This window comes from Rhinopithecus roxellana, chromosome 5 (assembly GCF_007565055.1).
Source record: "Rhinopithecus roxellana isolate Shanxi Qingling chromosome 5, ASM756505v1, whole genome shotgun sequence".
Classification (NCBI taxonomy): domain Eukaryota; kingdom Metazoa; phylum Chordata; class Mammalia; order Primates; family Cercopithecidae; genus Rhinopithecus; species Rhinopithecus roxellana.
The window spans coordinates 91,608,501-91,634,533 of NC_044553.1; the positions used below are offsets into that span (position 1 = coordinate 91,608,501).

A 26,033-nucleotide genomic window follows, 5' to 3' on the forward strand; every position below is an offset into this window, starting at 1 on the left:
TGTTGAGCACCTTTTCATAAACCTACTGGTCATGTGCATATCTTCTTTGGAGAAATGTCTATTCAGGTCCTTTGTCCATTTTAATCAGGTTATTATTACTGTTATTATTTTTTGCTATTGGGTTGTACAAGTTGCTTATATGCTTTGGATACTAACCCCTTATCAGATCTGCAACTATTTTCTCCCATTCCATAGCTTGCCTTTTCATTTTGTCAAGTGTTTCCTGTCCTATGCAGCAGCTTTTTGTTTGATATACTCCCTCTCACTTATTTTTGCTTTTGTTGGCTGTGCTTTTGGTGTCCAAGCGAAGATGATTTTAGCAGGGAAATTTAGGGCTTAGACATGTGCATTCACCTTCAGAGAAAATAGTCTGTGGTCATTCCATTTGAAGACCCCACTGCCTTAGAAGAGGCGCTTTCTTATTGTTCCACACTATTTCATTAAATGCCTGTTCAGGAAGAGCCACTTTGGGACCACAGGGAAGATCAGGCAGCTAGGTCCCTGCTTCTGAGGGTTTTTTTCTCTACTTGGGAGCCTGAGAATAAAGAGCCCCAGGGCAGCTGGTTCAGGGCTGCTTCCATCCTTCATGGAAGTCTGAAGAGAAACTTTCTGGAAGAGTGGCATGGGGAGGGGTTGGCTAAAGAAGAAGAGAAGATGAGCTTTCCAGAGAAACTCATGGGAGAGCCCACGGGGGTTCACATTTGGTTCAGGAAGGCCAGCACTGCACACTAGAAATAGCCCCCATCCCTGGACTGGCCGGGACACCACTTACCCACCCCCCTGACTTCAATCAGAGCTGGGACGTACAGCCCCACTGACGTGAGGCCTGCTTGGTGCACCGAAGTTCCTCCTGCTGACTCACACTGAAGTACCGCCGCAATACGGAGAAATTCCATGACAAAAGTCAGTATTCCTGACATTTTCCCAAGCACTCAGATTTTCCAGTAGATTGCACTGAGCACAGTATTTCTGTCATCCAAACTGCGTAGGAATAGCTCAATGTTTCCAAAGTGAAGTGGAAAAACTCACCGTGGTAGTAAAATTCTAACGCTGCTCTCTTTTTCTCTGAGACCCACAAGGGGACCTATTGAAATGTAGGACTGAACCAGGCCTGGCAGGCGTTGATGTGGAACTAAAGTATACCTGGGGACTCTGGAAAAAGTGAATACGTGGCCAGAGCCAAATGCAACCTGAGGACACTTCCTGCGGGTCTGGCCCAGGGCTCACCTTTCTTAACTGAGCTTTAGGTGAATGGATATGCCAGTCCCCTCTGGTTAGAACCGTGAGACAGGAGTGTCCCCATTGGCCTCCACTCTGAAGGTATTTGAGTTGGAAACCCCAGAAAAAACACTGCTATAGACTGAATGTTTATGTATCCCCAAAATTGGTATGTTGAAACTTAACCTTCAATGTGACTGTATTTGGAGGTGGGTCCTTTGGGAGGTGGCTAGGTCATGAAGGTAAAGCCCTTGTGAATGGGATTAGTGCCCTTAGAAAAGAAATCCGGCTGGGTGAGGTGGCTCATGCTCGTAATCCCAGCACTTTGGGAGGCCGAGGTGGGCAGATCACCTGAGGTCAGGAGTTCGAGACCTGACCAACATGCAGAAACCCTGTCTCTACTAAAAATACAAAATTAGCCAGGCGTGGTGGCGCATGCTTGTAATCCCAGCTACTCAGGAGGCTAAGGCAGGAGAATCACTTGAATCTAGCAGGTGGAGGTTGCAGTGAGCCGAGATCATACCATTGCACTCCAACCTGGGTGACAGAGCAAGACTCCATCTTAGAAAAAAAGAAAGAAAAGAAAAGAAATCAAATCCTAGGGAGCTCTCTCACTGCTTCCACCATGTGAAGACACAGCGAGAAGGCAGCTATCCACGAACAAAGAAGCAGGCCCTCACCTGACACCAAATCTGCTGGTACTTTGACCTTGCACTTTCCAGCCTCTAGAGCAGTGAGAAATAATTTTTTGTTGTTTACAAGCCACCCAATCTATAGTGTTCTGTCACAGTAGTCCAAACGGAGTAATAAACACTTTAGACATTCAACAGTGAAAGAAGTGCGGAGAAAGGTATCTGTCTCTTCACTTCCTTCAGCTCTATGAAACAAAACCCCAAATAAAAGCTCACTTATTTCCTTCCATGTAACTTTCACAATTGGTAATTACTTTTACTTGTTTGTGTGCTTATGCTAGAATGCCTGCTTCCTGTGGGCAGTGAGCAGGCCTATTGTGGTCACTGCTATATCCCTAGGCAAAAAATAGGTCTCAATGAACATTTGTTGAATGAGTAAATAAATGACTGAATGCATGGATGGATTAATAAATGAATGCAAACCCATGAAGTTATGGCTACAGACAAATTTATACCTCATATAAATATATTAATGTCTTATATAATGTCTTATATAATGCTTTAGTTACTAAATTTCCGATTTCTGAACGAGAGGAGAATACTCCATCAAAGGAAAATGCTGGAGAAATTCCCCTCCTACAGAGGGACCCCTCTCAATTTGTAAAAACACCCTTTTTCGTTTGGTTCTACCATCTTAAAGAAAAAAAAGTAGAAATGCAGACACCTCTTTGTAGGATGACCATGCAGTGTACCGTCCAAAATGGGCCTCAGATGGCCAGGTGCGGTGGCTCATGCCTCTAATCCCAGCACTGTGGCAGGCCGAGGTGAGTAGATGACTTGAATTCAGGAGTTCAAGACCAGCCTGGCCATTATGGTGAGACCCCCCCATCTCTACTAAAAATAACAAAAATTAGCCAGGCATGGTGGTGAGCACCTGTAATCCCAGCTACTTGGGAGGCTGAGGCAGGAAAATGGCTTGAACCCAGGAGGTAGAGGTTGCAGTGGAGTACCATTGCACTCCAGTCTGGGCAACAGAGCGAGACTGTCTCAAGGAAAAAAAAAAAAAAAAAACATAACCCAATAAATAAAATGGGCCTCTGAGAGTAAAAAGGGTCATTAAGGGGGATTATGGGAGTAAATTTGGACTTTTCTGGGCAAATGATGACATGGGGTCTGACCTACCTCTGCACCAGGTAAGTTAATCTAAGCTCATTCAAAGTTAAAACAATTTTTAAAATAATTCTTCCATTTAAAGTGTGTTATTTATTGAATTCTTCTTATCTTGAACTCTGATGAGTTTTTATATTGAGAATTAATTCTTGCAAAGTAAAGTATCTTGAGCTTCTCTGGTAAGTTTTTGATTCTAGAGTTAAATCTTAAAACACAAAGTATAACACAGGTCACTTTCCCTGGATGATATATCAAGTGAGATATTGTGAAAATACTCTGCCATGGTAAGCCCTCGACTCTACCTCCTCCTTTTTATGAAAACAGAATATATGGCACAAAGCACAGCTGCCCCTGAGCCATGCTTCAGAGGTAAAGCACTTTGTAACAGACTCACTTCCTTTCCTAGCGCCACAGAACAAAGATTACACTCAGCCTTCCTGGCCATAAAACCTTCAGTTTTTCCCATTCCTGCTGCCAAAGCTGAAATGCCGAGAAATGCTGGGAACCTGGCCTGTGATTATACACACTTCATATTTTACATTCTGAAACCCCAAGGAATAAGCTGTCGAGAACAGAGTCCTATTTCTTAAATGGCAGTTGAACAGATACAACGCTCAAGCTCTGTTGAGCGTGGCTTAGTATTTGCATAGGCAGAAACAGACAAAGACTTCACAGATTCTGCCAGTCTGTGGGCACCTTCCCGGCATATGTGGCAGACCTCAGTTAACTTTTCTCACTTATTTCTGTTTTGTTGTTTTTTAACCTTCTGAATTACTCAACCAGATTCTTACAGGAAAAAAAAAAAAAAAAACCACTAACACACATACAAATCAGTCACAAGGAAACTCAGTTATGGCTTCTGACGAGTTTGAACCTGTCTGTTTGCAAATGAGAAAACAAAATTTCAGTGTTCTTTAGGCCAAATAGTATCTACCCTGCTCCTTGGTGCAGCAATAAAATGGACAGCCCCACAGTAATCAGATTTTGGGTTTGCTTTTGTCAAAATTTTCCTCCTCAGTTTTGTAAGTTGATTTCACTGCCACAGTGTATTTTTCTCAATTCCATCTTCTGTGTAGGAGTCAAAAAAAAAAAATAATAAATAAATAAATAAATAAATAAATAAATAAAAGCCTGCTTCCCTTCCTCTCCTTCATTCATCCCTTTCCTTCAAGAATCAACCTAAGAGCCACAGATCCCCCAGGAAGGGCTCGAAAGGGTGAATTTCATGACTCGGTGTCACCTGCCTTCCTCTGCTGCTCGGCCCCATTTCTTTGTCAAAGGAGTGTTAAAATCCTCACTGGGTGAACTTGGGAGAGGCAAGCTTCTAGCTGCTTGGATTAAAGACTGAATATCCCCTCTTGCTTCATTTGCAAGATTTGGGGCTGCTCCCACCTGTTCTTAGAGGGCAGGAGCTCATTTTTAATTTTTTCTCTCTTGACAGTATTTGGGACAGCGCCTATAGAGAAAGGTGTTTGAGAACTCCCTGGTGAATAAGCACTCTACTCTGCACAACAGAAGGCACTCTATAACCATGGTAGAAGTATGTGCTGCTACTCTTTAATCCAGTTATAAATAATGACTGGTGCAACTGCTCTACCTGGAGCAGTAGTACTGGAAAAAATCTTTGTAGCTTGTAACTGCAATAAACATTTATAAGACTGTTGCATGATCTGAAAAACTAGCAGTTTCTCCAACAAGAGATAGCAGAATTATTTACAGGACTTGAACTCTCACCCACAGACCCTTCTGATAAAAGAAAAGATTGGCTGGGCATGGTGGCTCATGTCTGTAATTCCAGCACTTTGGAAGACTGAGGCATGCAAATCACAAGGTCAGGAGTTGGAGACCACCCTGGCCAACATAGTGAAACCCATCTCTACTAAAAATACAAAAGTTAGCCGGGTGTGGTGGCATGTGCCTGTAGTCCCAGCTACTCAGGAGGCTGAGGTAGAATCACTTGAACCCAGGAGGCGGAGGTTGCAGTGAGTGAAGACCATGCCATTGCACTCCAGCCTGAGTGACAGAGTGAGACTCCATCTCAAAAAAAAAAAAAAAAAAAAAAAAAAAGAAAAAGAAAAAAGAAAAAAAGAAAAGATTGCCTACCTATTACCTTCTTTTAAAGGGTTTAGATTTCATCTCTCTAAAGACTTAGGAAAAAAATCTCTGTTCTTCAAGTACATAATATACCACCATTTGTTTTTCAACAGGAGACATTCAAATGCAGAGCTTGCATATGCATAGACCATTTCCGGAAGGACATGTAAGGACATGTCTCAAGGAAGAGGAATTGAGAGGCTCAGGACAAGGGTATGAAGAGGATGTAGCATTCACTGTAATCATTTTAGAACAGCTAAGTCCTTTTTATGTATATGCATTAATTTACATTTTACAATTAAATTAAAGTGACATTGCTCTTTAGTCAATAAATGATACTGTGTTTCCACCCATCTTCTTATCATTTATCTCCCCACCATGAATTCCTGCAGACAAATGTTGGCTCAGTTGCTAGAAATAAAACAGAAATGAAGACAAGAAGAGAGAAATATTGTCATGCCCTGTGCCAGAAATTGAAGGATAACAAACGAAACGAACAAGAAGAGCTCAAGACATAAGCCCTTATGTAGCCATGACAAATGAGGAAACATATGAGACGCTTGGTGTTTAATGCTGTACTGTCCTGTATACGTCTCTTCCCTGCCCATCTACTGCCTCTCACACCTCGCTGACTGATTTCTCTTCTTCCACGATCCACCACTCAGTCCTTTGGCTTATTTCCTTTTAAAAATTTTATCCTCAAAATAGTTAACACATTCTCACCACAATCAGACAATATAAGATACATAATGAAAAATTAATAACCACTCAACCCATCTCAAACTTTTGTTTCTGTTCTACAGCTTTCCCCATGTACATGTCTATGTTCAGATGGCTTTTGCTACTACTTTTAATGGGATTAAAATAAGCACACACCCCTCTTTCTTTTTTTCATTTATTTGTCTATCAGGGACAAACCATCCAGGTCAATATACGTAGATCTAATGTATTCTTTCTTTTAATTGTCGCAAAATATTCCACAGTATGGGTATAACCATAATTTATTCAACAATTTCCTTATGGAATCTGTCTTTCAAGTAAATTCATTGTTTAATTTCCTCCCCTGGATCACTCTTCTTCTTAACAACTGATAATGTACATGGAGGATTCACTGATGTCAGACACTGGAATAAGCAAGCCACATGAGTTAATTTTCACAGTAACCCCATGGAATGGATAGTACTGTCATCCTCATGTAGATGAAGAAACTGAGACTTAGAGAATTAAAGAGTTTGTACAATATCACAGAATTATAGTACACTGTAGGGGTAAGTTTTAAATCTAAGCTTGACTTCAAAGCCTTGTTCTTAACTGTAAGCCAATACTGTCTCATTTTCACGCTATTCCCATGCAATCAACCTGAGTCTGTGGCCACAATCTTAAACATTAGCTGGGTATTTACAACTTTGAGATGGACCATTTGAAGGAGTTCCAGAGGTACCTCTACTTTGACATATCCAAAAGTGATCCCCTTGTCTCCCCCATTCCCACCCTGTGTTTCATCTTGGGTAATTCACCCTTGGGCAAGTCACAGATTGACCTGAGAGGAAAATATCCACTTTGCAGAGTGGGCTGTGTGCAGAGATCCTTAGTTCTGGGATTTATGACTACCTTCTTTATTTTCATGTGCATGTAGAGGCTGAAGCTATACTCTCAGATAGATGCAGGGATTAAATTCCTGAGATCCTCACAACAGGGAACTTTAAATACCCTTTTTTGAGATCACCACACCAATTAACTTTCTACCATGCTTGCTACTCTACAGTCAGCATCAACGATATCCAATTAAAGACCAAGGACATGCATGGTGGCTCACGCTGCAATCCCAGTACTTTAGAAGGCCACTGTTGGAGGGGTGCTTGAGCCCAGGAGTTCCAGACCAGCCTGGGCAACACAGTGAGACCCCATCTCTAAAAATATTACAAAAATTAGCTGGGTGTGCTGGCACGCACTTGTAGTCCCAGATTCTTGGGGGGCTGAGGTGGGAAGATGGTTTGAGTCCAGGAGATCCAGGCTGCAGTGAGCTGTGATTGCACCACTGCACTCCAGCCTGGGCAACAGAGGGAGACCCTGTCTCAAAAAGAAGACCAACTCTTATCCAAAAGAAGTAACACGAGCTATAATAACATAACTCAGTTCAGTTAGCCAACTGCTAGTTCAGAGAGTTCTGATTTCATAAGAGAAGAATGTGACAAGTCAACTGGATACTGACCCAAGTATCTAGAATGCATAACATGGATGGTTTATGGATTACTGAGAAAACAGTAATACTGAAGAAACAGCCAGAATGAGCAACTATCAGGCTAATAGTATTTCCTTCGTTGACAGGTAAACCAGATTGGGAGACCCAGACTGACTTCATATATCTCCACAGCTTTCTTGTAAGAGAGTTATATTTTTTAAGTCTACCTCTTATAGGTGGTCCAGAACCAGTGAACTGAAGCTACCGGGAAACACTGTTTGAGTCAACAGAAAGGCGAAATTTCCGAAAGTCGTAGATCCCTGAAAGTGGAGGAAGTAAGTTCCTCTTTGCCCACAGGCATTTAAGTACAGAAAAAAAAAAAAAAGACTGCACGGCAGATGTTAGATATTCACGCTTTGAAAGAAGAGGGGTATACAACTTTGAACTCCATTCCAACTTCAAGATTCTAGAATTTTGTCAGTGGAACACAGTAAATTTTGATGCAAATGCCAAGAGCGGGGTAGAGCAGCAACTCTGTACACGAAAGCGCAGGCTTACATGGCTACTCCAGAGGTCAGAGGAGCAGTAAAAACGGAGGAGCGAGATGTGAGAGGCCAGGCAGTCAAACCGCCACCTTCCCATTGCTGCACCAGCCACACATCTAGCAAACCAGACACCCCCAGGACACTGTTCTCCAGGGTGTGGGGTAGTTTGCCTGTCAGGTTTCACTAACTTGTCTTTGCAACTCAACTGAGAAATTCATCACGTGGGAGCATTTTCACCAAAGAGCAACAGGGCACTTGTACCACTTTACATTTCTACGTAGGAAGTTTACAGAAAAGTACAATTTGACATTTGCAAGACAAAGGAAAAAAATCCCCTTTCAAGGACATGCTGCAAACTATTTATTATCAAAAGGTACACTCTAAAACCACAGTGCACTCAGCTTTTCTTCCTGCCAGGCTTAAGTACGGGGATCTAGGAGAAGGATTTGGTCTCCACACACCTCAAAATAGAGCTCCAAGACTAACATGCATGGCTAAATGAGCCAAACGCATGCCAACGCCTCGGTCTAATCTGTGGCTCTTCTCTCGTGCCCGTCTACTGTGTGTTCCACTGTAGCAGGAGCGGTTTTCCTGAGGGCTGAAATCATTTCCGGGTAGATTTTGCACTATCAAACCAAATAGCTTCAAAACACATTGCTTAATGTAACAGAAAACACTGAACACGTGTATGAATGAATGACTGTGATGGATTGAATGTTTTGTGTCCTGTCAGAATTCATATGTTGAAGCCAAGCTCTAATGTGATCGTATTTGGAGGTAGGGCCTTTGGGAAATAACTGGGACTAGATGAGGCCACAAAGGTGAGGTCTCATGATGGAATTTGTGACCTTATAAGAAGAGACACCAGAAAGCTTGTGCTCTCTCCATCCCCTCACCACATGAGAACACAGCAAGATGGCAGCCACCTAAAAGCCAGGAAGAGAGCCCTCATGAGGAACCAAATGGGCCAGCACCCAGATCTTGGAATTTCCAGTCTCCAGAGCTGTGAGAAATACATTTCTGTTCAAGGAATCCAGTCTGTGGTATTTATTATGGCAGCCTGAGTAGACTAAGACAATGACTTTGTAACTTCCATAGAACTGGGTTTCACAGACAAGCAGTGGTCACATCATGAGGTTGGGGCTTGACAGAACTTAACTGATAAAACAGCAGGTTACCAATGTCTGACATCATGTTGAAAAACATAGCATCACATGAGATCACTTCTAAAATAGCATTTTCGCCCAGGTGCAGTGGCTCACGCCTGTAACCCCAGCACTTTGTGAAGCCCAGGTAGGGGATCACTTGAGGTCAGGAGTTTAAGACTAGCCTGGCCAACATGGTGAAACCCTGTCTCTACTAAAAATACAAAACTTAGCCGAGTGTGGTGGTGCACACCTGCAATCCCAGGCACTTGGGAGGCTGAGGCAGGAGAATTGCTTGAGCCCAGGAGGAGAGGTTGCAGTGAGCTGAGATCAAGCCACTATACTCCAGCCTGGGTGACAGAGTGAGACTCCATCTCTAAATAAATAAATAAATAAACAAACAAACAAACAAACAAATAAGATAGCTTTTTTTAATGATAAAAAGACAACATTTGTTCAATACAGAACATTTGAAAACCATCAGAAAGAAAATAAAAATCACCTATATTACCTCAGACAACCACTGTTGATGTGCTTGGTATTTATCGTCCTGTAATTATTTTTCTCTACAGAAAGTAAAACTGACTGATGGGATGAAGTCTTTCTTTGGGTAGTCTCTTCTGATCACAACTGCCATTACACTCATGTAGTCAGTTTAAAGAACCCATCCTCTTATACTGAAAAGGACACTCCTGAGAAGCAATTCTACTTTCAAGACACTCAATAGTTCAATAGCTTCAGTGTGGATATCCACAGTCTACAATATCAACACAGAATCACTGGGTGCCTATGGGGGTGCTTGGGGACTAACTGCAAGGGGCACTAAGAAACTTTCTAGGATGACAGAAATGTTCTGTATAGTATTTGGAGTATGGATTACACAATGTGTACATATGTCAAAATGTATCCAATTGTGCACTTAAGATCTATGAGGGGAACTAGAAAGACAGCACCAATACCCATCACTGGAACATGTGTTTGATGCTTTTTCCAAAAGTGGTAGCAGACAGAATGTTTAAAAAGTGGACATCACTGAGCATGTACTATATACCAGGCCCTGGGCTAAAGGCTTTACATGCACCTCCACACCACAAACTTAATTCTAACAACTACTCTCAGGTGAGTATTTCCAGGACTTCCATTTTACCATTGAAGAAACTGAGGCTTAGAGAGGTAAAGTAACCTGATCAAGATCCCACAACTGAGAAGTGGCAGAACCAAGACTGGAAACACCAAGGTCCATTCTACTCAGAAGCCCCAGCTCTTATCCACAATGCCAGCTCTAAAAGTCGTTAATGTGTGTGCCTTTCCAGGAATCTGTTCTAAGGAAAGAATCAAAGATGGATTCAAATAAATATGTATGAGGATGCAAATGCATCACTACTACAGATGTGCAAACATGCTTTTCAATCAATCAGAGAAACTTTTCAGAAGGCTTTATTTAAAAAAGACTGCTCTGAGTTCTGAGAAAATCATGGGTTTGGGCCAGAATAAGACAATCAATGGGCAGCTCTCCCCAAGCTGAGTGTCATGTCATAGCGCTGTCATGAGGAGCAGGTGGGTTAACGCAGAGAGCTCAGAACAGAGCCTGGCTCATAGTAGGTGCTCAATAAATGGTAGCAATCATAATATACTCTCAGTCCTAACCTGTCATCTTAAAATAGAAAAAGCATAGACTTTGAGGCGTTGGTCAATTCCATGAACACCTAAGAACATCTAACACTCCTGTCATTGTCCTAGGGGGTGGGCTTGGACAGTCACAGTCCCTGCCCTCATAAGCCCACGTGCTGAGGGGAACAGCCTATGGAAAGCACTAAGGGAAGGGTTCCACAGGATGCCATGGAGCAGAGGGGGCACCTAACCTAGATGGAATCGGGAGGGTAGGGGAGTCCAGGAAAGGCTTCTCAGAGGAGGTGATGACTAAGCTGAGACTGCAAGGATTAGTAGCTGGAAGCTTGGCAAAGAGATGGGGCAGCATTCTAACCACAGGAAAATGCGTGGGGAAAGGCCTGATGGGTAAGGGCACGCAGCACCTGCATGGATTCAAAAGGATATCACAGAGTGGCACTGTAGATTCCACCACATACTGTGTTACCTTGAACAAGTCCTTTCACTTCCCAGAGCCTCAAATATAGGATAATGTCACTTACCTTTGTCTGTAAAATAAGGATACAGTTGTCATACAGAAGCTACAATTGAACAGAGGAGTTTATCCTTACAGGACAAATGCTCAACACTGTGGTTAGCATTCTGTATTGTAGACAGGAAAAAAAAAGGTTTGGGCCCTCGACCCCCATGACACCCGAATTCATCTGCTCCAGCCCACTGGTTTCTCTGCTGCTCCTTGATCCCCCTGCACACTCTCCCTCCAAGGACTCGGCCTAGAACGCTCTTCTCCCAGATATTCACATGGAGCTGTCTCCTCCCATCCTTAGGTCTTTGTTCATCTGCTCAAATGTCCCTTATCAGAGAAGCTTTTAAAAATCTCTATGTCAAACAGTAAATCTTTGTTCCTGAATTTTATATTGCTCTTACCAAGCTTTTATCCATATGCTGAATCACCCTAACATTCAATATATTTTCTTCTTTTGTCCTACTTTTGTCTACTTTCTATATTTTGTCCAACTACTTGTGCTAGAAGTTAAGCTCCCTGAGAGGAGGGGGTTTTGTCTGTCTTATTTCCTGTATTTTTCCAGAGCTCACAGCAGTGTCTGGAACACAGCGAGTGCCCAACAACAAAAAAAATTATTTGTTAACAGAAAGAACAAACACCCCAAGCTCGAGGGCAGGACCTGCCTTTATTTTTCTTTTACTCCCTGAGAGCCTGACAAAGCTTTGCGTTGGGTAGACTTTTCATAAACATTTGTTTAACTGTACAATTCAATTACTTTTCACAAATGGTTGTGTTCACTTAATATATAAAGATTAAATGACTGTATTTTTCTTGCTCAGCAAATAAATCCAAGATTGTCTGTAATTATAATGAAGCAATTGGTTGCTTGGTCAATTTGGTGGGAAGAAGAGCAAAACTGGTGGCCTGGTTTCATTAGCTGGTGAAAGCCACTAACACATTTATCAATTAGTTCCAAATAGCCACAGCCTTCACTGATGAAAAGGCCAAACCCTGATAATGCCAAACCAGGATGAGCATTCTGGTTTAATATATGAAGTACAGAAAAATGATCAAGGTGTCCCAGGGCTTAAATTTCTATCTTTTATAAAGTTGGGTCCTTTGAGAAACTGCATTACTGGGATTACACCCTCAGGGTGTTCACCCCACTAATGGTCTGAAAAAGTTCTTGAATGTCCTCTCAAATTAACCATCAAACATCTGCTTTAATACCAGAAGGCGTAAACTCAAAATGAGGTCAACTGCTTCCCCTAAACATTAGAAACTGTTGAAATTGAAACAAAATGCCAGAGTCTAGTCTTCAGGTTGTACAAACTGTCACATATGCCCTAGGACTTCCTAAAAAAATTATCTCAAGGGTTTACGGTAAGTACGTGGTAAGTATATTAATCACTTGCCATTTCAAAATATTGTGGAAATACAGAGAAAATGATTTCGTTTCAAAGAAAAGCATGACCAGAGTTAGTTTACTACAGAGACTAGTCTTCAAAAGGTTGATTTTTACAAGCTAAAACTCCAATTTCTATGAAGAATTACCTGTTGCTCAGGCAGTGTCTTGAGGATAATTGCTGCCTATGCCTATGGATACCAAGAAATCCCAAATCAGGTGACAGCACATATGCAAAGATAACCTCTTACATTGACACGGCATGTTCCGAAAAGCATTTGCATTTGCACTTCCATCTGATTTGAGTTTTACAAGGACCCTGCTGGGAAGCTGTGTCAATGGCACCTCTACTGTACAGATGGCCCAAAGGGCTAGGGGCATTCAGCAACCTGTCCACATCCCCAGGACCAGGGCTGGGTCTAGCATGCAGGGCTTCTGAACACCATGTCCAGCATTCTTTCAGTAGGAAGAATATATGCAGCATCACACACGTACTTTAAAGTAAGTGATCTTTTTCTACACTTTTATGGAATTATATTTTTTATAGACTGGCACTTTGGGGATATTCACTCTAAATGATGAACATACCAATTGTTTCTATAACCCTGGAGCCAAATTTAGGCAGATTTCTAATGGAGTCTGGTTCCCCAGGGTTCTGTCCTTCACTCGCACTGTTCCATTTAAGAGACTCCTATTGGGTGATCTCATCCAGTCTCGTGGTCTCAACTAACAGCTATGTCCTGATGACTTACAAATATTTAATTTCAGCCCATCCTCTTCACTGAGCTTCAGACTCCTGTCCCCCTGCCCACGGAGCATCTCCACTGGAGAATGCCTCAGGTAGCTGTCATTCAACCTTTCTAAAATTTCTTCCTCTTTTGCCTAGACTTCTTCCCAGGCACATGATCTCTCCTAGCTAATGGTACTGCCATCCACTCCACCTTCTAGCTAAACACCTGGAAATGATTTCCGGTTTCTTTTTTACCCTGAATCCACCCAAATACTAAGTCCTATCAGCTTTACTTGCTATTATCTCTTATGCCTTTCTCATCAGCCGTACCATCACTGTCTTAGTTCAGGTCCTCATTATCTTGTTACTTGGAACACAGAAACTACCTCAAAATGAACCTCTCCCCTGCAACCTGGCTGCTACTTACCATGCATATGTCCACACATGCCATGCCCCCTGCCCGCACATAAATGTAAAATATAAGCCCACTCATGTCATAAAACTTGCTGAGAATTCTTCAACGGTTACCTGCTCCATAAAGCCCAGACTCCCTGGCATGGAATTTGTGTCTGACACGGCAAGTTTTCTATCAAATAATGATTCTCTCGCTTCTTAATAATGGAATGCTGATTTTTAGCTGGAACATGGCCACCTGTAATACTGTATTTCCTGGTCTTCACTGGAGCTAGATGCAGCCATATGATCAAATTCTGGCCAATTCCATGGTCAGTGCTGTGTGGAATTCCAGGAGGCCCCTTAAAGGGAGCTGACTCAGGAGGAATGCTCTCTGGCCCTTCTTACTACATGGAATTGGAATAGAGAGATGATTCCTAGTTCTTCAGCAACCATTTAGACAAGGAGGTGACCCTGTCTTCAGCAGAACAGAAAGCACAGAAATGTGGGCTGCAAAAGGAATCCATGGAGCTTCCATGGCGGGGTTGGACTACCTACCTTCAGACTTTTCACATGAGAGAGCACTGTTTATCTGGCTTATGCCACTGTCATTTTTATGTTTTCTGTGATAGGCAATGGAGCCAGGTCCTAAGTGACCCAGAATTCAAACATCTCAAGAAGAGTAAGTGCTTAACACTTCATTTCTGCTGCCTCTTCTAGCCTTCCCTTTTCCCATGCCTCAAACTTCAGGGTCTAGTGCTATCAAACTTCCTGCTGTTTTCCATTTTAACTACACATTCACCACACTTCTCTGCTTTGCTCAAACTTGCTCCCCTACCTAAAAACCCTCCTTATCTTTGTTTAACTTTTAACTCTTCACACTCAGCTCAGGCCTCACCTCCTCCAGGAAGTTTGCCTGAACATCCATCTTAAGGCAAGTGGCCATTCTCTCTGCTCCTAAAATACCCTGGGCAAACTCCAATTATGGAACCCAGCTGCCATGACTTATTAATGGCTATCTCTCTTACCCCACAGAAAGTGCCTCAAAGGGCAGACATCGCATCTACTCATCTTGTATCTACACCACCTAATGCAACATCTGTCACTAAGTGGCAGCTCAGGAAATATGTTCTGATCTTGACTGGATTTTCCTCACTGCAATGGAGTAAACAGGGTTGAATGCCTCAAAATGTCTTGATTCACTCTTCATGTCAGCTCTAAGTTGAAGACTGAAACAAAATTTTCTAGCCATAGTTTTGTTTTCTTCGAGATGGAGAGCAAACAGCAGATGAGTCATCTGAAGAGAATATCCACTATGAGAAACGATTTTTGGACGTTTCAGACCTGAAGTCCCTCATCTGTAAAAGAGAACTTGGCCCTTAGCAACCTTTGAGGTCTCCTCTGGCTCTAATATTTTATAAACCCATTGTTGAGTATAAATGCACAGACCTAGACACAGGGAACTCACTGTAAATAGACGGCTCCTCCAGGGACTGGTAACATGACCGGCCTTACCTAACCTTCAAATAAATTATTTACAAGGAGTGTCTAATAAAATCTTGAAGTGATCAGCTGACTGAACACTGTAGGATAATAAAATGCCAAGTGAGGTAAGATAGGCTTCCTAGACTCCAGTCAGGCTGGCCTGCTCTAAAAACCCCTGACCTTGCCACACTCCTTCCTGTTACTGGGCATCTATCTGCGTTTGCTGTTTCTTCTGTCTCAAATGCTCCTTCCTTCCCTCTTTACTGTGACCTCAGCTCAAGAGTCACTTCCTTATAAAAATCTTCCATTTTTCCCTAACTGGGTAGAATCACCCTATTCTAGGTTCTCATTCATTGCATTATATTTCTCCTCTTCATAGCACTGGTCATGGTTGCTACTTTTTATTGGTATAATCATTTGATTGACATCTTTCTCCCTCACTGGATCATACCCTCCACCGGCGAGTATTTTTGTTTTTGCTCATCAGTACATCCGTATCCTTGGCAGAGGGTTGACGCTCAACAAATACTTGTTAAAAGATCTCCAGAGGCCGTGCAAGGGCGCAGAACAGTGACCAGTGAGTTTCACTATGGGAAAAGGGAAGACTCCATTTGAGGGAAACGCTGAGCTACTCTAATCAGCTGGAAAGCTCTCAGCTCTCCATCATATCCTTGAAGAAGGATCTTGGGAGTCAGGAATGGTGGTCACTTTCTGGTGAGAGTTGAAGAGCAGTCACTGAATGAGGCCATCATGGCACAGCAAGGCATGACAAGCTAAGTAAGAGAGGAGACAAGCACATGACTAAAAAACTCAAAGAGCCAGTATCAGTCCCAGGTGACGGCTCACAGCCAAAGTCTGATGTGAAAGTGACTAACACGCTGAGCATTCCCATGGCTGGCATGTACTGAATAAACAAGGACTATACAAACAACAAATGACAATTTGTAGCAGTCTCTGCAGTATGCAGATCAACAGAGAAGAGACCTACTTCTTGCAGCAGAAGGAATAACGTTAGCAGATGACAAAGGGAAAACAGAGTTGTTAAATTTTACTTTCATCTTTATCTAAAAAGATTTTTCTCACTGGAATGAGTAGAATGAATATAAATACAGAACTGAATTCCAACAGAGGTGAGGTGACAGTAAGAGCCCAAAATTCCAGGCTCAAATGAAAGACATCTGGGGGACTCAAAGTCTGCTGATAAGAAATACTGAGGAGTAAGAGAGGCCCCAGGAGGTGGGAATCAGAGAGAGACTGCCACAGGTTTCCAGAGGGGAAGAACTGCAGAGAGAGAGAGAGAGAGAGGGAGAGTGCACAGTAACTCATACATGTAAAATCCATCACTGGCCACAATTTTTTGTTTTGTTTGTTTGTTTTTTTGAGACAGGGTCTCACTCTGACACCCAGGCTGGAGTGCAGTGGTGCAATTTCAGCTCACTGCAACCTACACCTCCTGGGCTCAAGTGATCCTCCCGTCTCAGCCTCCCGAGTAGCTGGGACTACACAGGTGTGCACCACCTTGCCCACCTAATTTTTGTATTTTTTTATAGAGACAGGGTCTCCTCATGTTGCTCAGGCTGGTCTTGAACTCCTAGACTCAGCAGATCTGCCCACCTTGGCCTCACAAAGTGCTGGGACTACAGGCATAGGCCACTGTGCCTGGCCCCAACACACAAATTCATTTGGGAACAGATCACTTGTGAATTCTTAGACCAGGAAGTGATGCTCACAGACAAGGCCACTTGCCAAGCAAGGCTACGCCCAGCTGAGTTATCCAGAGTCAGAGAGGCACCTGTGGACCCTCATGAACTTTGAGAAACAAGAGCTAGATGATGTTGGCAATTGGCATATTCACTGATACCTCAACTATGTTCAGAGACTAGCTTAACAGGGCTTAATCTTGGGAATGAGATTGTTACTCTTCCCAAATTCTGAATTTTTAAAAGAGTCAAAGTAAGTAGACATTTTTCTCTCAATTTGAGGAGAAATCAGCAGTTCAAAGTTGAAAAGTTAATGTGCCACGTAATCATGGGAGTAGAACACAGCATGTCAGGGTTGGCAGTCAGCCTCTGTGGGGCAAAAGCTTCCTCTGTGGGCCACATCTGCAAAATGGGATGGCGAAATACCACGGGAAGCATTTGGAGCTTTTGGGGTAAACACTAATTACCACTCACCCAGCATGCCAACAACTGCATAAGGCACAAAGCAGTCAGACTCATTAGTTGAAAAGCCTGTGCTGGAAAGTGCTGTGTGCCCAAGTGTAACATGGTGAGGAGGAAGTGAAATTTAAACTGCCCTTCTATAAACTATTCCTCACCCAACATATTTCAGATACAGTATTCCACACTTCGTCAAAAACAGCAAATCAAATGTGTGCTGGTTGGCTTCAGGAGTTTGGGGTTGAAATGTCAATGACAGCTGAGTTTCCCTTTAATACAGTTGATGAAACACGCTGAAAGACGTTTGGTCAATGGGATGCATGCCCCTTTGTTTCCCTAACTTTTCTGTAGGGCTTGACTCTGGAAAAAAGTCAACACCATGAGTAAATTATTCATGAGCGCTGTCTGGCCTCCCAATTGGCCAAGAAGCCCAGGACAAAAGAATGAATAGTCTTTTTTTCCCCTTGGGAGAACTGACTTGGTGACTGCTTCCTTCCCAGCCTACTCTTCTTGGTTTCTGGGCCACAGCAGGTTCCAGACCCTCCAACCAAAGGCAGAGGGGCAGGCCCTTCCCTTGCTGAGTCTCCCAGGAACTGGGCTTCTGTTCCTCCACAAGATACAAGTGAAAACATCAGAGAATCCGGGTCAGAACACAAGTCAGAACGCGTGCAAACATTACTGGCCTGTGTCCTCTTGCGCAGGCACAGGCAGCTAAAGAAGAAATTCATGTCAGAGGAGCCTAAGGTACTACCTTCTGAAGCCTTCTTTAACAGTGACTTGCACATGGTATCATCTTTTATTTGCTGGAAAATAAACACCTCTCTCCCTCCCCTCCCTCAAAGAACCCAAACAGACAAACAACAGCTCTATTTGGATAGGTCAGAGGCATCTTCTGAGGAGATTATTTTTTAGCTCTGATAAAGGGCTTTCTGGGACATGCATGATAAACGAGGCTGTCTGATACTCCCAGGTTTCTTACTGGGCTCTTGTATCAAATCCACACCCTCTGTGACCTAAATGTGCCCTTTACTGTGTGTGAATTCCAAGGACTTGGCTTTCAAAGACTTATCCTTAAGACTGTGTTCCCAGCCAGTATACTGAATGGAATTAAATTATCCTGTGAAATAAATCCACGGGATAAAAATAGCATTTGAATCTATTCTAATTAAATGTGTTCCCTTCAAAGTCAACCATATCAGTTAGAGCCTGAACATGGGATTCCAGTCCAAACGTAAATTAAAATCAATTCTCAGAATTGAACCCCAGATACCATGAATTGAAATAAAATTTGTCAAGACGGGGGCTGACACTGCTTCACCAGAAACCACATCAAGTTACAGTGTCTACCCACCATATTTTGAGACAAATGAGACAAGTAGACTGAGGGGCAGTAACATCCAATGCAGGAAAGCAAGCTTGCTGCTCGGCCCAACTCAAAGCTTCTGAGGATTCAAGAAAACTTGAGATAAGACTGAATTGCTTTTGCCCACTCTACCTTATTTTCAGGAACTGAAGTGGTCCTATCACCAAAAAGGACTAAGAAGCTGAGTACCACTCTGTAGTGGTACTCTAAATCCTCAAGTCTCCCCTGAGGAGACAGTGTAGCCCAGTGGTTAGAACGATGGTTTGCATTCTGACTTCACTACCAGTTACCAGTCTGGTGATGAAGTCTTTGGAAGACCTAACTATTCATCTGAACAATGCGGATACTATTATTGTTATAAAATAATATTGTTAGAAGAATTAACAGAGGAATGCAAGGGAAGTGCTGCTCCTGTAACAAGTGTTCATTTTATTGATTTACTGATTGATTGACACACAGGGTCTCGCTCTGTTCACCCAGGCTGGAATGGCAATGGCACAATTACAGCACACTGCAGCCTCAACCTCCTGGGCTCAAGCAATTCTCCCACCTCAGCCTCCCAAGCAGCTATGAACGACCACAGGTGCTTGCCACCATGCCTGGCTAATTTGTTTAATACATATGTATGTGTATTTCTTTTTTTTTTAATAGAGATAGGGGTCTCCTTATGTTGCCCCGGCTGACCTCAAACTTCCGGCCTCAAGCGATCCTCCCCGCTCAGCGTTCCAAAGTGCTGGGATTAGAGGTGTGAGTCACCACACCCAGCCCAAGTGTTCAGTTTAGGTCTTGTTGTTAATATTATTTTGATCTGCAAAAGAAGTCCCTGCCAAGTAGGGGAGTCATTACTTACATGTAGTTTTTAAACTACATGTGGAAACGTCTCTCTTTGGGGCAAGTGGAGTGGAGATGGCTGGATTAGCCGCAGAGAGGAGAACAAAAATGGAACTCACTGCCCAGAGTCTGATAGCACAAGGAGGACGCTTAACTCCTTTCCCCATTAGAGATCATACCAGCAACCTCCACAAATCATACACTGGGAAGAAACTGGAGAGTGGGGAAAAAATGCTGTGCTCTAATCTCCACAGCCTGGTCAAGAAAGCTCAAAACAGGCTGCCTAATCAACCTGCAGCAGCCCCGTGACCTAAGAACGAGCAGAAATCCTGGACTGCGTTCAAACAGGTGGCTCCGACTGCCCTTATCCAGGTTGGTTCCCAGCTCTGCACCCTCTTCCCTCCTGCACCGTGCCATGAGGCTGTGATAAATGCACTGTATGGAGTTGAGGTCTGGGGGATCTGCACTGAGAATGAATTAGAGGAAGTGCCTCTGTGGTGCCTGCCACGCCTGCTATGCAGTGCTTGCCTTCCCACTTCACTCCAGCATCATCCACCAGTCCTACTGCATTCTCTCTACAAGATTTACTACTTGTTCCCTTCCTGTTTTGACTCCCACAGTATTTAAGAATATTCACTGTTTTTAAAGCTCTTATAATTTAATGATGATGTCAATACTACCATGAGTTTATGAAAGGAACTGCATTTAACAAGGTTAATAAATAGCAAATTTCAATCAGGAAATCCTTTACTTTGGCATTCATGCCCCTCATATACGAAAATTTTTCTCTAAGGAAAGCAACAATTGCATCTTAAGAGAAAAAGAGTTTATGTGAGCCGGGTGCGGTGGCTCACACCTGTAATCCTAGCACTTTAGGAGGCCAAGGTGGGAGGATTGCTTGAGGCCAGGAGTTCAAGACTGACCTAGCCAACATTGCAAGACCCTGTCTTAAAAAAAAAAAAGAAAATAAATAAAACAATAAAAACGAAAAAAAGAGCATATGTGGAAATTAGGTTATATGATTTAAAGAACAGGAGGACACTGACAGCAGAAAAAAAAACCAGGAAAATTTAAGAATAAAAATTGTCTAACATTCACTATTACATTTCTCACTGTCTCTGACCTTCTCTCTGACTAAAGTTACATTTGATATCTGTTGAATTCTGAGACTTAACAACATCAAGCAGATTTGGAGCCCATTCAAAGTATAGTATATTATGATCAACAGATTGTGTGTCACAAAATGGAGAATCAAATAATATTTGGGAGGGGGCTACACACGGAAGATATTATCATGCAGGGCACTGCTCACAAGCGGCTCACCTAGTTCCTGACTGGTGAGCCATGCTCCACATGACTGTGATTCTTCTTATAGCAACTTAGAGCAGGTTAGCCACACCCTTTAGTTAAGGTGTGGATTCTTAAAATGGAATAGAATCATGGTTAAGGGATTCACTTCAAATGTTAAAATGAAAAAAAAGAGAACAACGCTGTGTTTAGCATCTTGCAGGGCTTGGCTACGACAAGTCCTTAGCAAACCCTGGCTGAACCAACTGATGAATAAATAGTCTCTTCTGAGCTTCTCGGGCCTATTTTATGAATACCAAGTGGGGCAAATTTTAGTTTGGAGGCAGTGTTTATTACTGTCATTCATTTATCCTAATGGATCCTTGGAACCTTTGTGAGTCCTGGGCAACATAGCAAGACCTCTGTCTCTACAAAAAAATTAAAAATTAGCCAGGTGTATTGGTGCGTGCCTGTAGTCCCAGCTATCTACTTGGGAGGCCAAGTGGGAGGACTGCTTGAGCCCAGGAGGTCAAGGCTGCAGTGAACCATGATTGTGCCACTGCACTCCAGCTCAGGCTACGGAGTGAGACCCTGCCTCAAAAACAAAAACAAAAACAAAAACAAAAACAAAACTTCTGTGAATTCCAAAAAAGGTTTCAACTGATCGTCATGAGAAGTGGAAGGATGGATCATGCCAGGAGAGCGGGGGAGGCAGCGAATTAGAAGAGAGGGCAGGAACCAAAACTCACCTATAGATGATTCCTTTATCATGGAGGAACATGAGAGCCGAAATGATTTCTGCAGCATAGAAGCGAGCTCGTGCTTCATCAAAACGACGAGACTTCTGAATGTGGAACATCAAGTCACCCCCATTCACAAACTCCATCACAAAAAACAGACGATCCTGGATACAAACACAAGAGAGGGCCCAATGTGGTGTAGCAATTAACCTAGAGCTCCATCAGCATCATATTGCCCAGGGCTGTGGCACAGAGAGGAACTGTCAAGTGGATGTATTCCAGGAAACATCCTGACCATGGGTCAGAGTGCAGTGCAACAGGTCTGGTGGGATTAGATCCCTGGGGCAGAGCAGCACCTGGATATCCTGTAGTTAGTTCCACACAGCCTTGAATTGCTACATGAAATGAAAAGTACAGAAGGCATCAGAAACCTTTGATTCGAGTTCCAGCGCTGTTCCTTAAAGGTCATGTACTTGGAGAGAGAACATAAATCGAAAGGTATATGCCTTTAATCTGGAACACATGGGGTTAATTATCCAAAGTAAAGGACACCTAGTAGGTGCTCTAGTTCTCACAAGTGGGCAGAGAACAATCACAGAAAAAGAACACCCTTTTAGACAAGCCAGCCAAACAGAAGTGGAGGCCGGGTACAGTGGCTCATGCCTGTAATCCTAGCAATTTGGGAGGCCTATGTGGGTGGATTCCTTGAGCCCAGGGGTTCAAGGCCACCCTGGGCCACATAGCGAGACCTTGTCTGTAGGAAAAAAAAAAAAAAAAAAAAATTAGGCAGGAGGATCACCTGAGCCTGGGAAGTAAAGGCTGCAATGAGCTGTGGTTGTGCCACGGCACTCCCACCTGGGTGACAGGAGTAAGACTCCTTCCTCCAAAAAAAAAAAAAAAAAAAGGTCAAATGACAGCCTCATGGTAGCATCCACATTGGAAATACCACTCAGTCCTTCAAAAGACTGAGTCAAGAGTGGGAATGTAGAAATCAGTGAGATGCCATCTCCCCTTTAAGTGACTCTCAACCTAGGAGGTAAAGTGGACTCTTAAAATAAAAGTCACTATGGAGTGTACTAAGTACTATGCAAGTGGTGTGAATAAAGTGCTATGGAAATCTTGACTGCTTCATGAAAGAAATGTGTAGGTCTCATTTAAAAAGTGATCCAAGATTTATCTAAGTGTAAAACGTTTTGCTTCAAGCACCTCTAAGATCAATGGGTTTCCTCACTCCTTTCTGTGACATTTATGAAATTCCTAATTAGCTGGTGCTGAGTTCAGATGCGAGATCCAACAGAGAGTAGAGCAGACATAGCCTCTCCCCATACAGAGTTTGGTGTGAGAAACACATTACTCCAAAAAAAAAAAAAAAAAAAAAGTGACACAAGCAAATCGACAAATTCTGGTAAATCCTGTGAAGGAAAAGTAGAGGAAGTGTGACATCTGGTCACCTGCCTGGGGGTCAGACAATGTCTCTGAGCAAGTGAAACGTGAGCTAAGGCCCACAGGATGAGTGCCATTGACTTGGGACCCGTGCTACCATTTTGTGGGACTGGAGATTATTTTGTGAGGAAATTGGTATTTTACCAAAGGATGTGGATACGCATAACCCATCTTTATTTTGAGGGGAGACAGGGTCTTATTCTTTCACCCAAGCCGAAGTGCAGTGGCGCGATCTTGGCTCACTGCAGCCTTGACTTCCAGGACTCAAGCAATCCTCCCACCTCAGCCTCTTGAGTAGTTGGGACTATAGGCATGTGCCACCACGCCCGGCTCATTTTTTTGATTTTTAGTAGAGATGGGGTCTCACTACATTGCCCAGGCTGGACTCAAACCCCTGAGCTCAAGCAATACTCCCACCTCAACCTCCCCAAGTGCTGGGATTACAGGCGTGAGCCACCACACCCAGCCTTGAACCTGTCTTTATGTGTGGTTTTAAGTGCCACCGGCTTTGCACAGGGTGTTTCCACACATTCACAGCTGAACAATGGGCAGAGCATGGTGCGTGCTCCTGCTCAGCTCCCACTGCATCCCTGGTGTAACCACACAGATCCCTATCAGAAGGAAGCACGGCTTATGACCTCATATGCCCTATTTTAACTAACGCTTTAATTAGAAGGAAAAAAAAATCCTCTGAATTTATTAAACACTTCTTTCTGCTAAAAGTGAAGCAAGAATTTAATAGTGAAGAAGGAATGGCAAGATTCACAAAACAAAAACCACTACCACCAACACAACTCTTCAGGTTGGCCAATGTAAGCCAACAGGCAAACTATGTAAATACAGCAAGCCATCTGACTAAGCTGCTGGCCTTCATTTGAGGGTGACTGACAAGGGGAGAGGCAGAATTGGGTGGGACAAGCTTTGATGAGCAATGGCTGTCCTGTATTTTCTAAATGGGAAGGACTAAGGTGGAATTAGCAGGTTAGCAATGGGGTGGGCAGGGGATATACACACACAGGAAACATCCCAAAAAGCTGCATCTGCATAGTAAGTTTTTATGCCAATGCTGTGTCTGTCCATTTGGAGGGATGGCCACAGACGGCCTGAGGAAAACTAAGGTGAAAAGCCACCCTGAACCATCTCTGGGCAAGGAGGTCATTCTTAACATGTTTTCATTAACCAGCCTGTTCATCTTCCTCGTGGATCTGAGTGGCAGTCACATGAATTCCAATTGCTCTGAACACCTGGCTACTGGAACTGGGTCAGTGGGGAAGTGGCCATTCCTTAGGCTGCTATAAGTGGCACACTTGGCAAGAGTTTTAAGGCAGTAGGCATCGAAAGCCTAAAGTCTAAAAGCCAGACTGTGGGCTAAATTCCAGATCTGGGGGGAGAAAATCCTGCCCTCTAGTCTTGCTTTAGCCCAGCCCCATCCACAACCCTGGAGGCAGATTCTCAGATAATGCACAGACTCTGGCAGATTCACCTCTGCTACACAGTGAGGGACCATAAGCTTTAGAATTCTGGAAAGATGGGTTCTGCTGTACCTGTTTCTTTTCATTCAGAGTCTCATTTCTAACCTCCTGTCTGGCACCACCTGGAACACAGGGTGTAATTCACAGCCCTCAGGCTATGAGCAACTCTTGAAGCAGACAGGAGACATAGGCCAGCTGAGACACGACAACAACTTAATGCAGAGTACTGGTCCATCCTATCAAAGACCTCAAATAATGTCACCAGGCATAAAAACAAAGATATGTTCATCAACAAGCAAAATGTTTTTGCTGTGAGGAAACCCTCTGTTGACCTGCACTTCTGTTCACTCCATTTTAAAATGTTTGCTGCAGAGAGGGAAAGATTTGGCAGCAATTTCTCCAAGATTACTTTTGAAGAGAAGGAGATAAATGACAAAAAATCTCTAGTGTTTAGAAAAGAAGATGCAGGCCGGGCACGGTGGCTCATGCCTGTAATCGAAGCACTTTGGGAGGCTGAGGCGGGTGGATCACTTGAGGTCAGAAGTTCAAAACCAGCCTGGCCAATGTGGTGAAACCCTGTCTCCACTAAAAGCACAAAAAAATTAGCTGGGCGTGGTGGCATGCGCCTCTAATTCCAGCTACTCGGAGGCTGAGGCAGGAGAATCACTTGAACCCGTGATTGCAGTGAGCTAAGATTGCGCCATGTACTCCGGCCTAGGAGACAGAGGGAGACCGTCTCAAAAAAAAAGGAAAGAAAAGAAGACCCATACATCATCAGGTGGTGGTGGGGTGAGGAGTCATCATCAGAAATAAAATTATATTATGTCCTTTTTTTATTTTTAGTAGAGACGGGGTCTCACTATATTGCCCAGGCTGGTCTCGAACTCCCTTCAGGCAAGTGTGCAATAAGTGATAGCTGCTGCTGAAGCTGCCGATGCTTGTGCTCTCACGTAGGTATTTTTCAGTTTAAAAAAAGATCATAAATGTGAATGTGCAGAGTGATTTTAGTTATAGCCAAAAATGCAGATAGATGCATAGAAAGCATAAAACAGATGGCTATAGAGTGACAGAAGTCAGTTTTTTGTTGTGGGATCGGGGGTGACATTTCTTCTTTATACTTTTCAGTATCTTTCAAGGTTTCTATGATGAGTGTGTATTACTCTTGCAATTAGAAGCAAACTAAAGTCACATGTGCCTCCTCCGATTTTCATCTGAAAGACGGAAGATAAGACATGGGAAAGACACAGTTGTGAGGCTGTTTGAGAGAGCCCTTGTTTAGGCAATGGGAGTTGGAAAGCAGCGACAAAAAGAAACTGTTGCATCCCCGCTGCTCATTATTAAGGGACACGAGTAACCAGCCATGTCCCATAATGGCCTTTCTGCTGCCTAAAGTAACCAGGCCATTGGGCTTGTTGGAATGGCATCCACATTGAGAATTGGCTGGCTCTGGTTCGGGTCCCAGCGGCTCCACTTGAAGCCTGGTGCGCAGGCTTTACAGCATATATTACAGATTGCAGAGATCTTCTGTGGTTCCTTTAAGGTTCTGGACAAAACAAATGTTTACTAAACACACACATGGTATGCTAGGGCCTGGGTAAGGACCCAGCCTCCTAAAACTAATATGAC

At 43.3% G+C, this 26,033-nt stretch overlaps 1 protein-coding gene across 2 annotated transcripts in view; it reads right to left on the reverse strand.

The window, feature by feature from the left end:
• The window catches only part of PRKCH (protein kinase C eta), a 239,357-nt gene that overhangs the window by 42,978 nt on the left and 170,346 nt on the right, over positions 1 to 26,033 (reverse strand). For both annotated transcript variants that reach the window (XM_010354646.2, XM_030931748.1), the window contains exon 10: positions 21,502 to 21,656. In XM_010354646.2, coding sequence (XP_010352948.1) covers positions 21,502 to 21,656 — 155 coding nt within the window. The remainder of the gene's footprint in view (positions 1 to 21,501; positions 21,657 to 26,033) is intronic.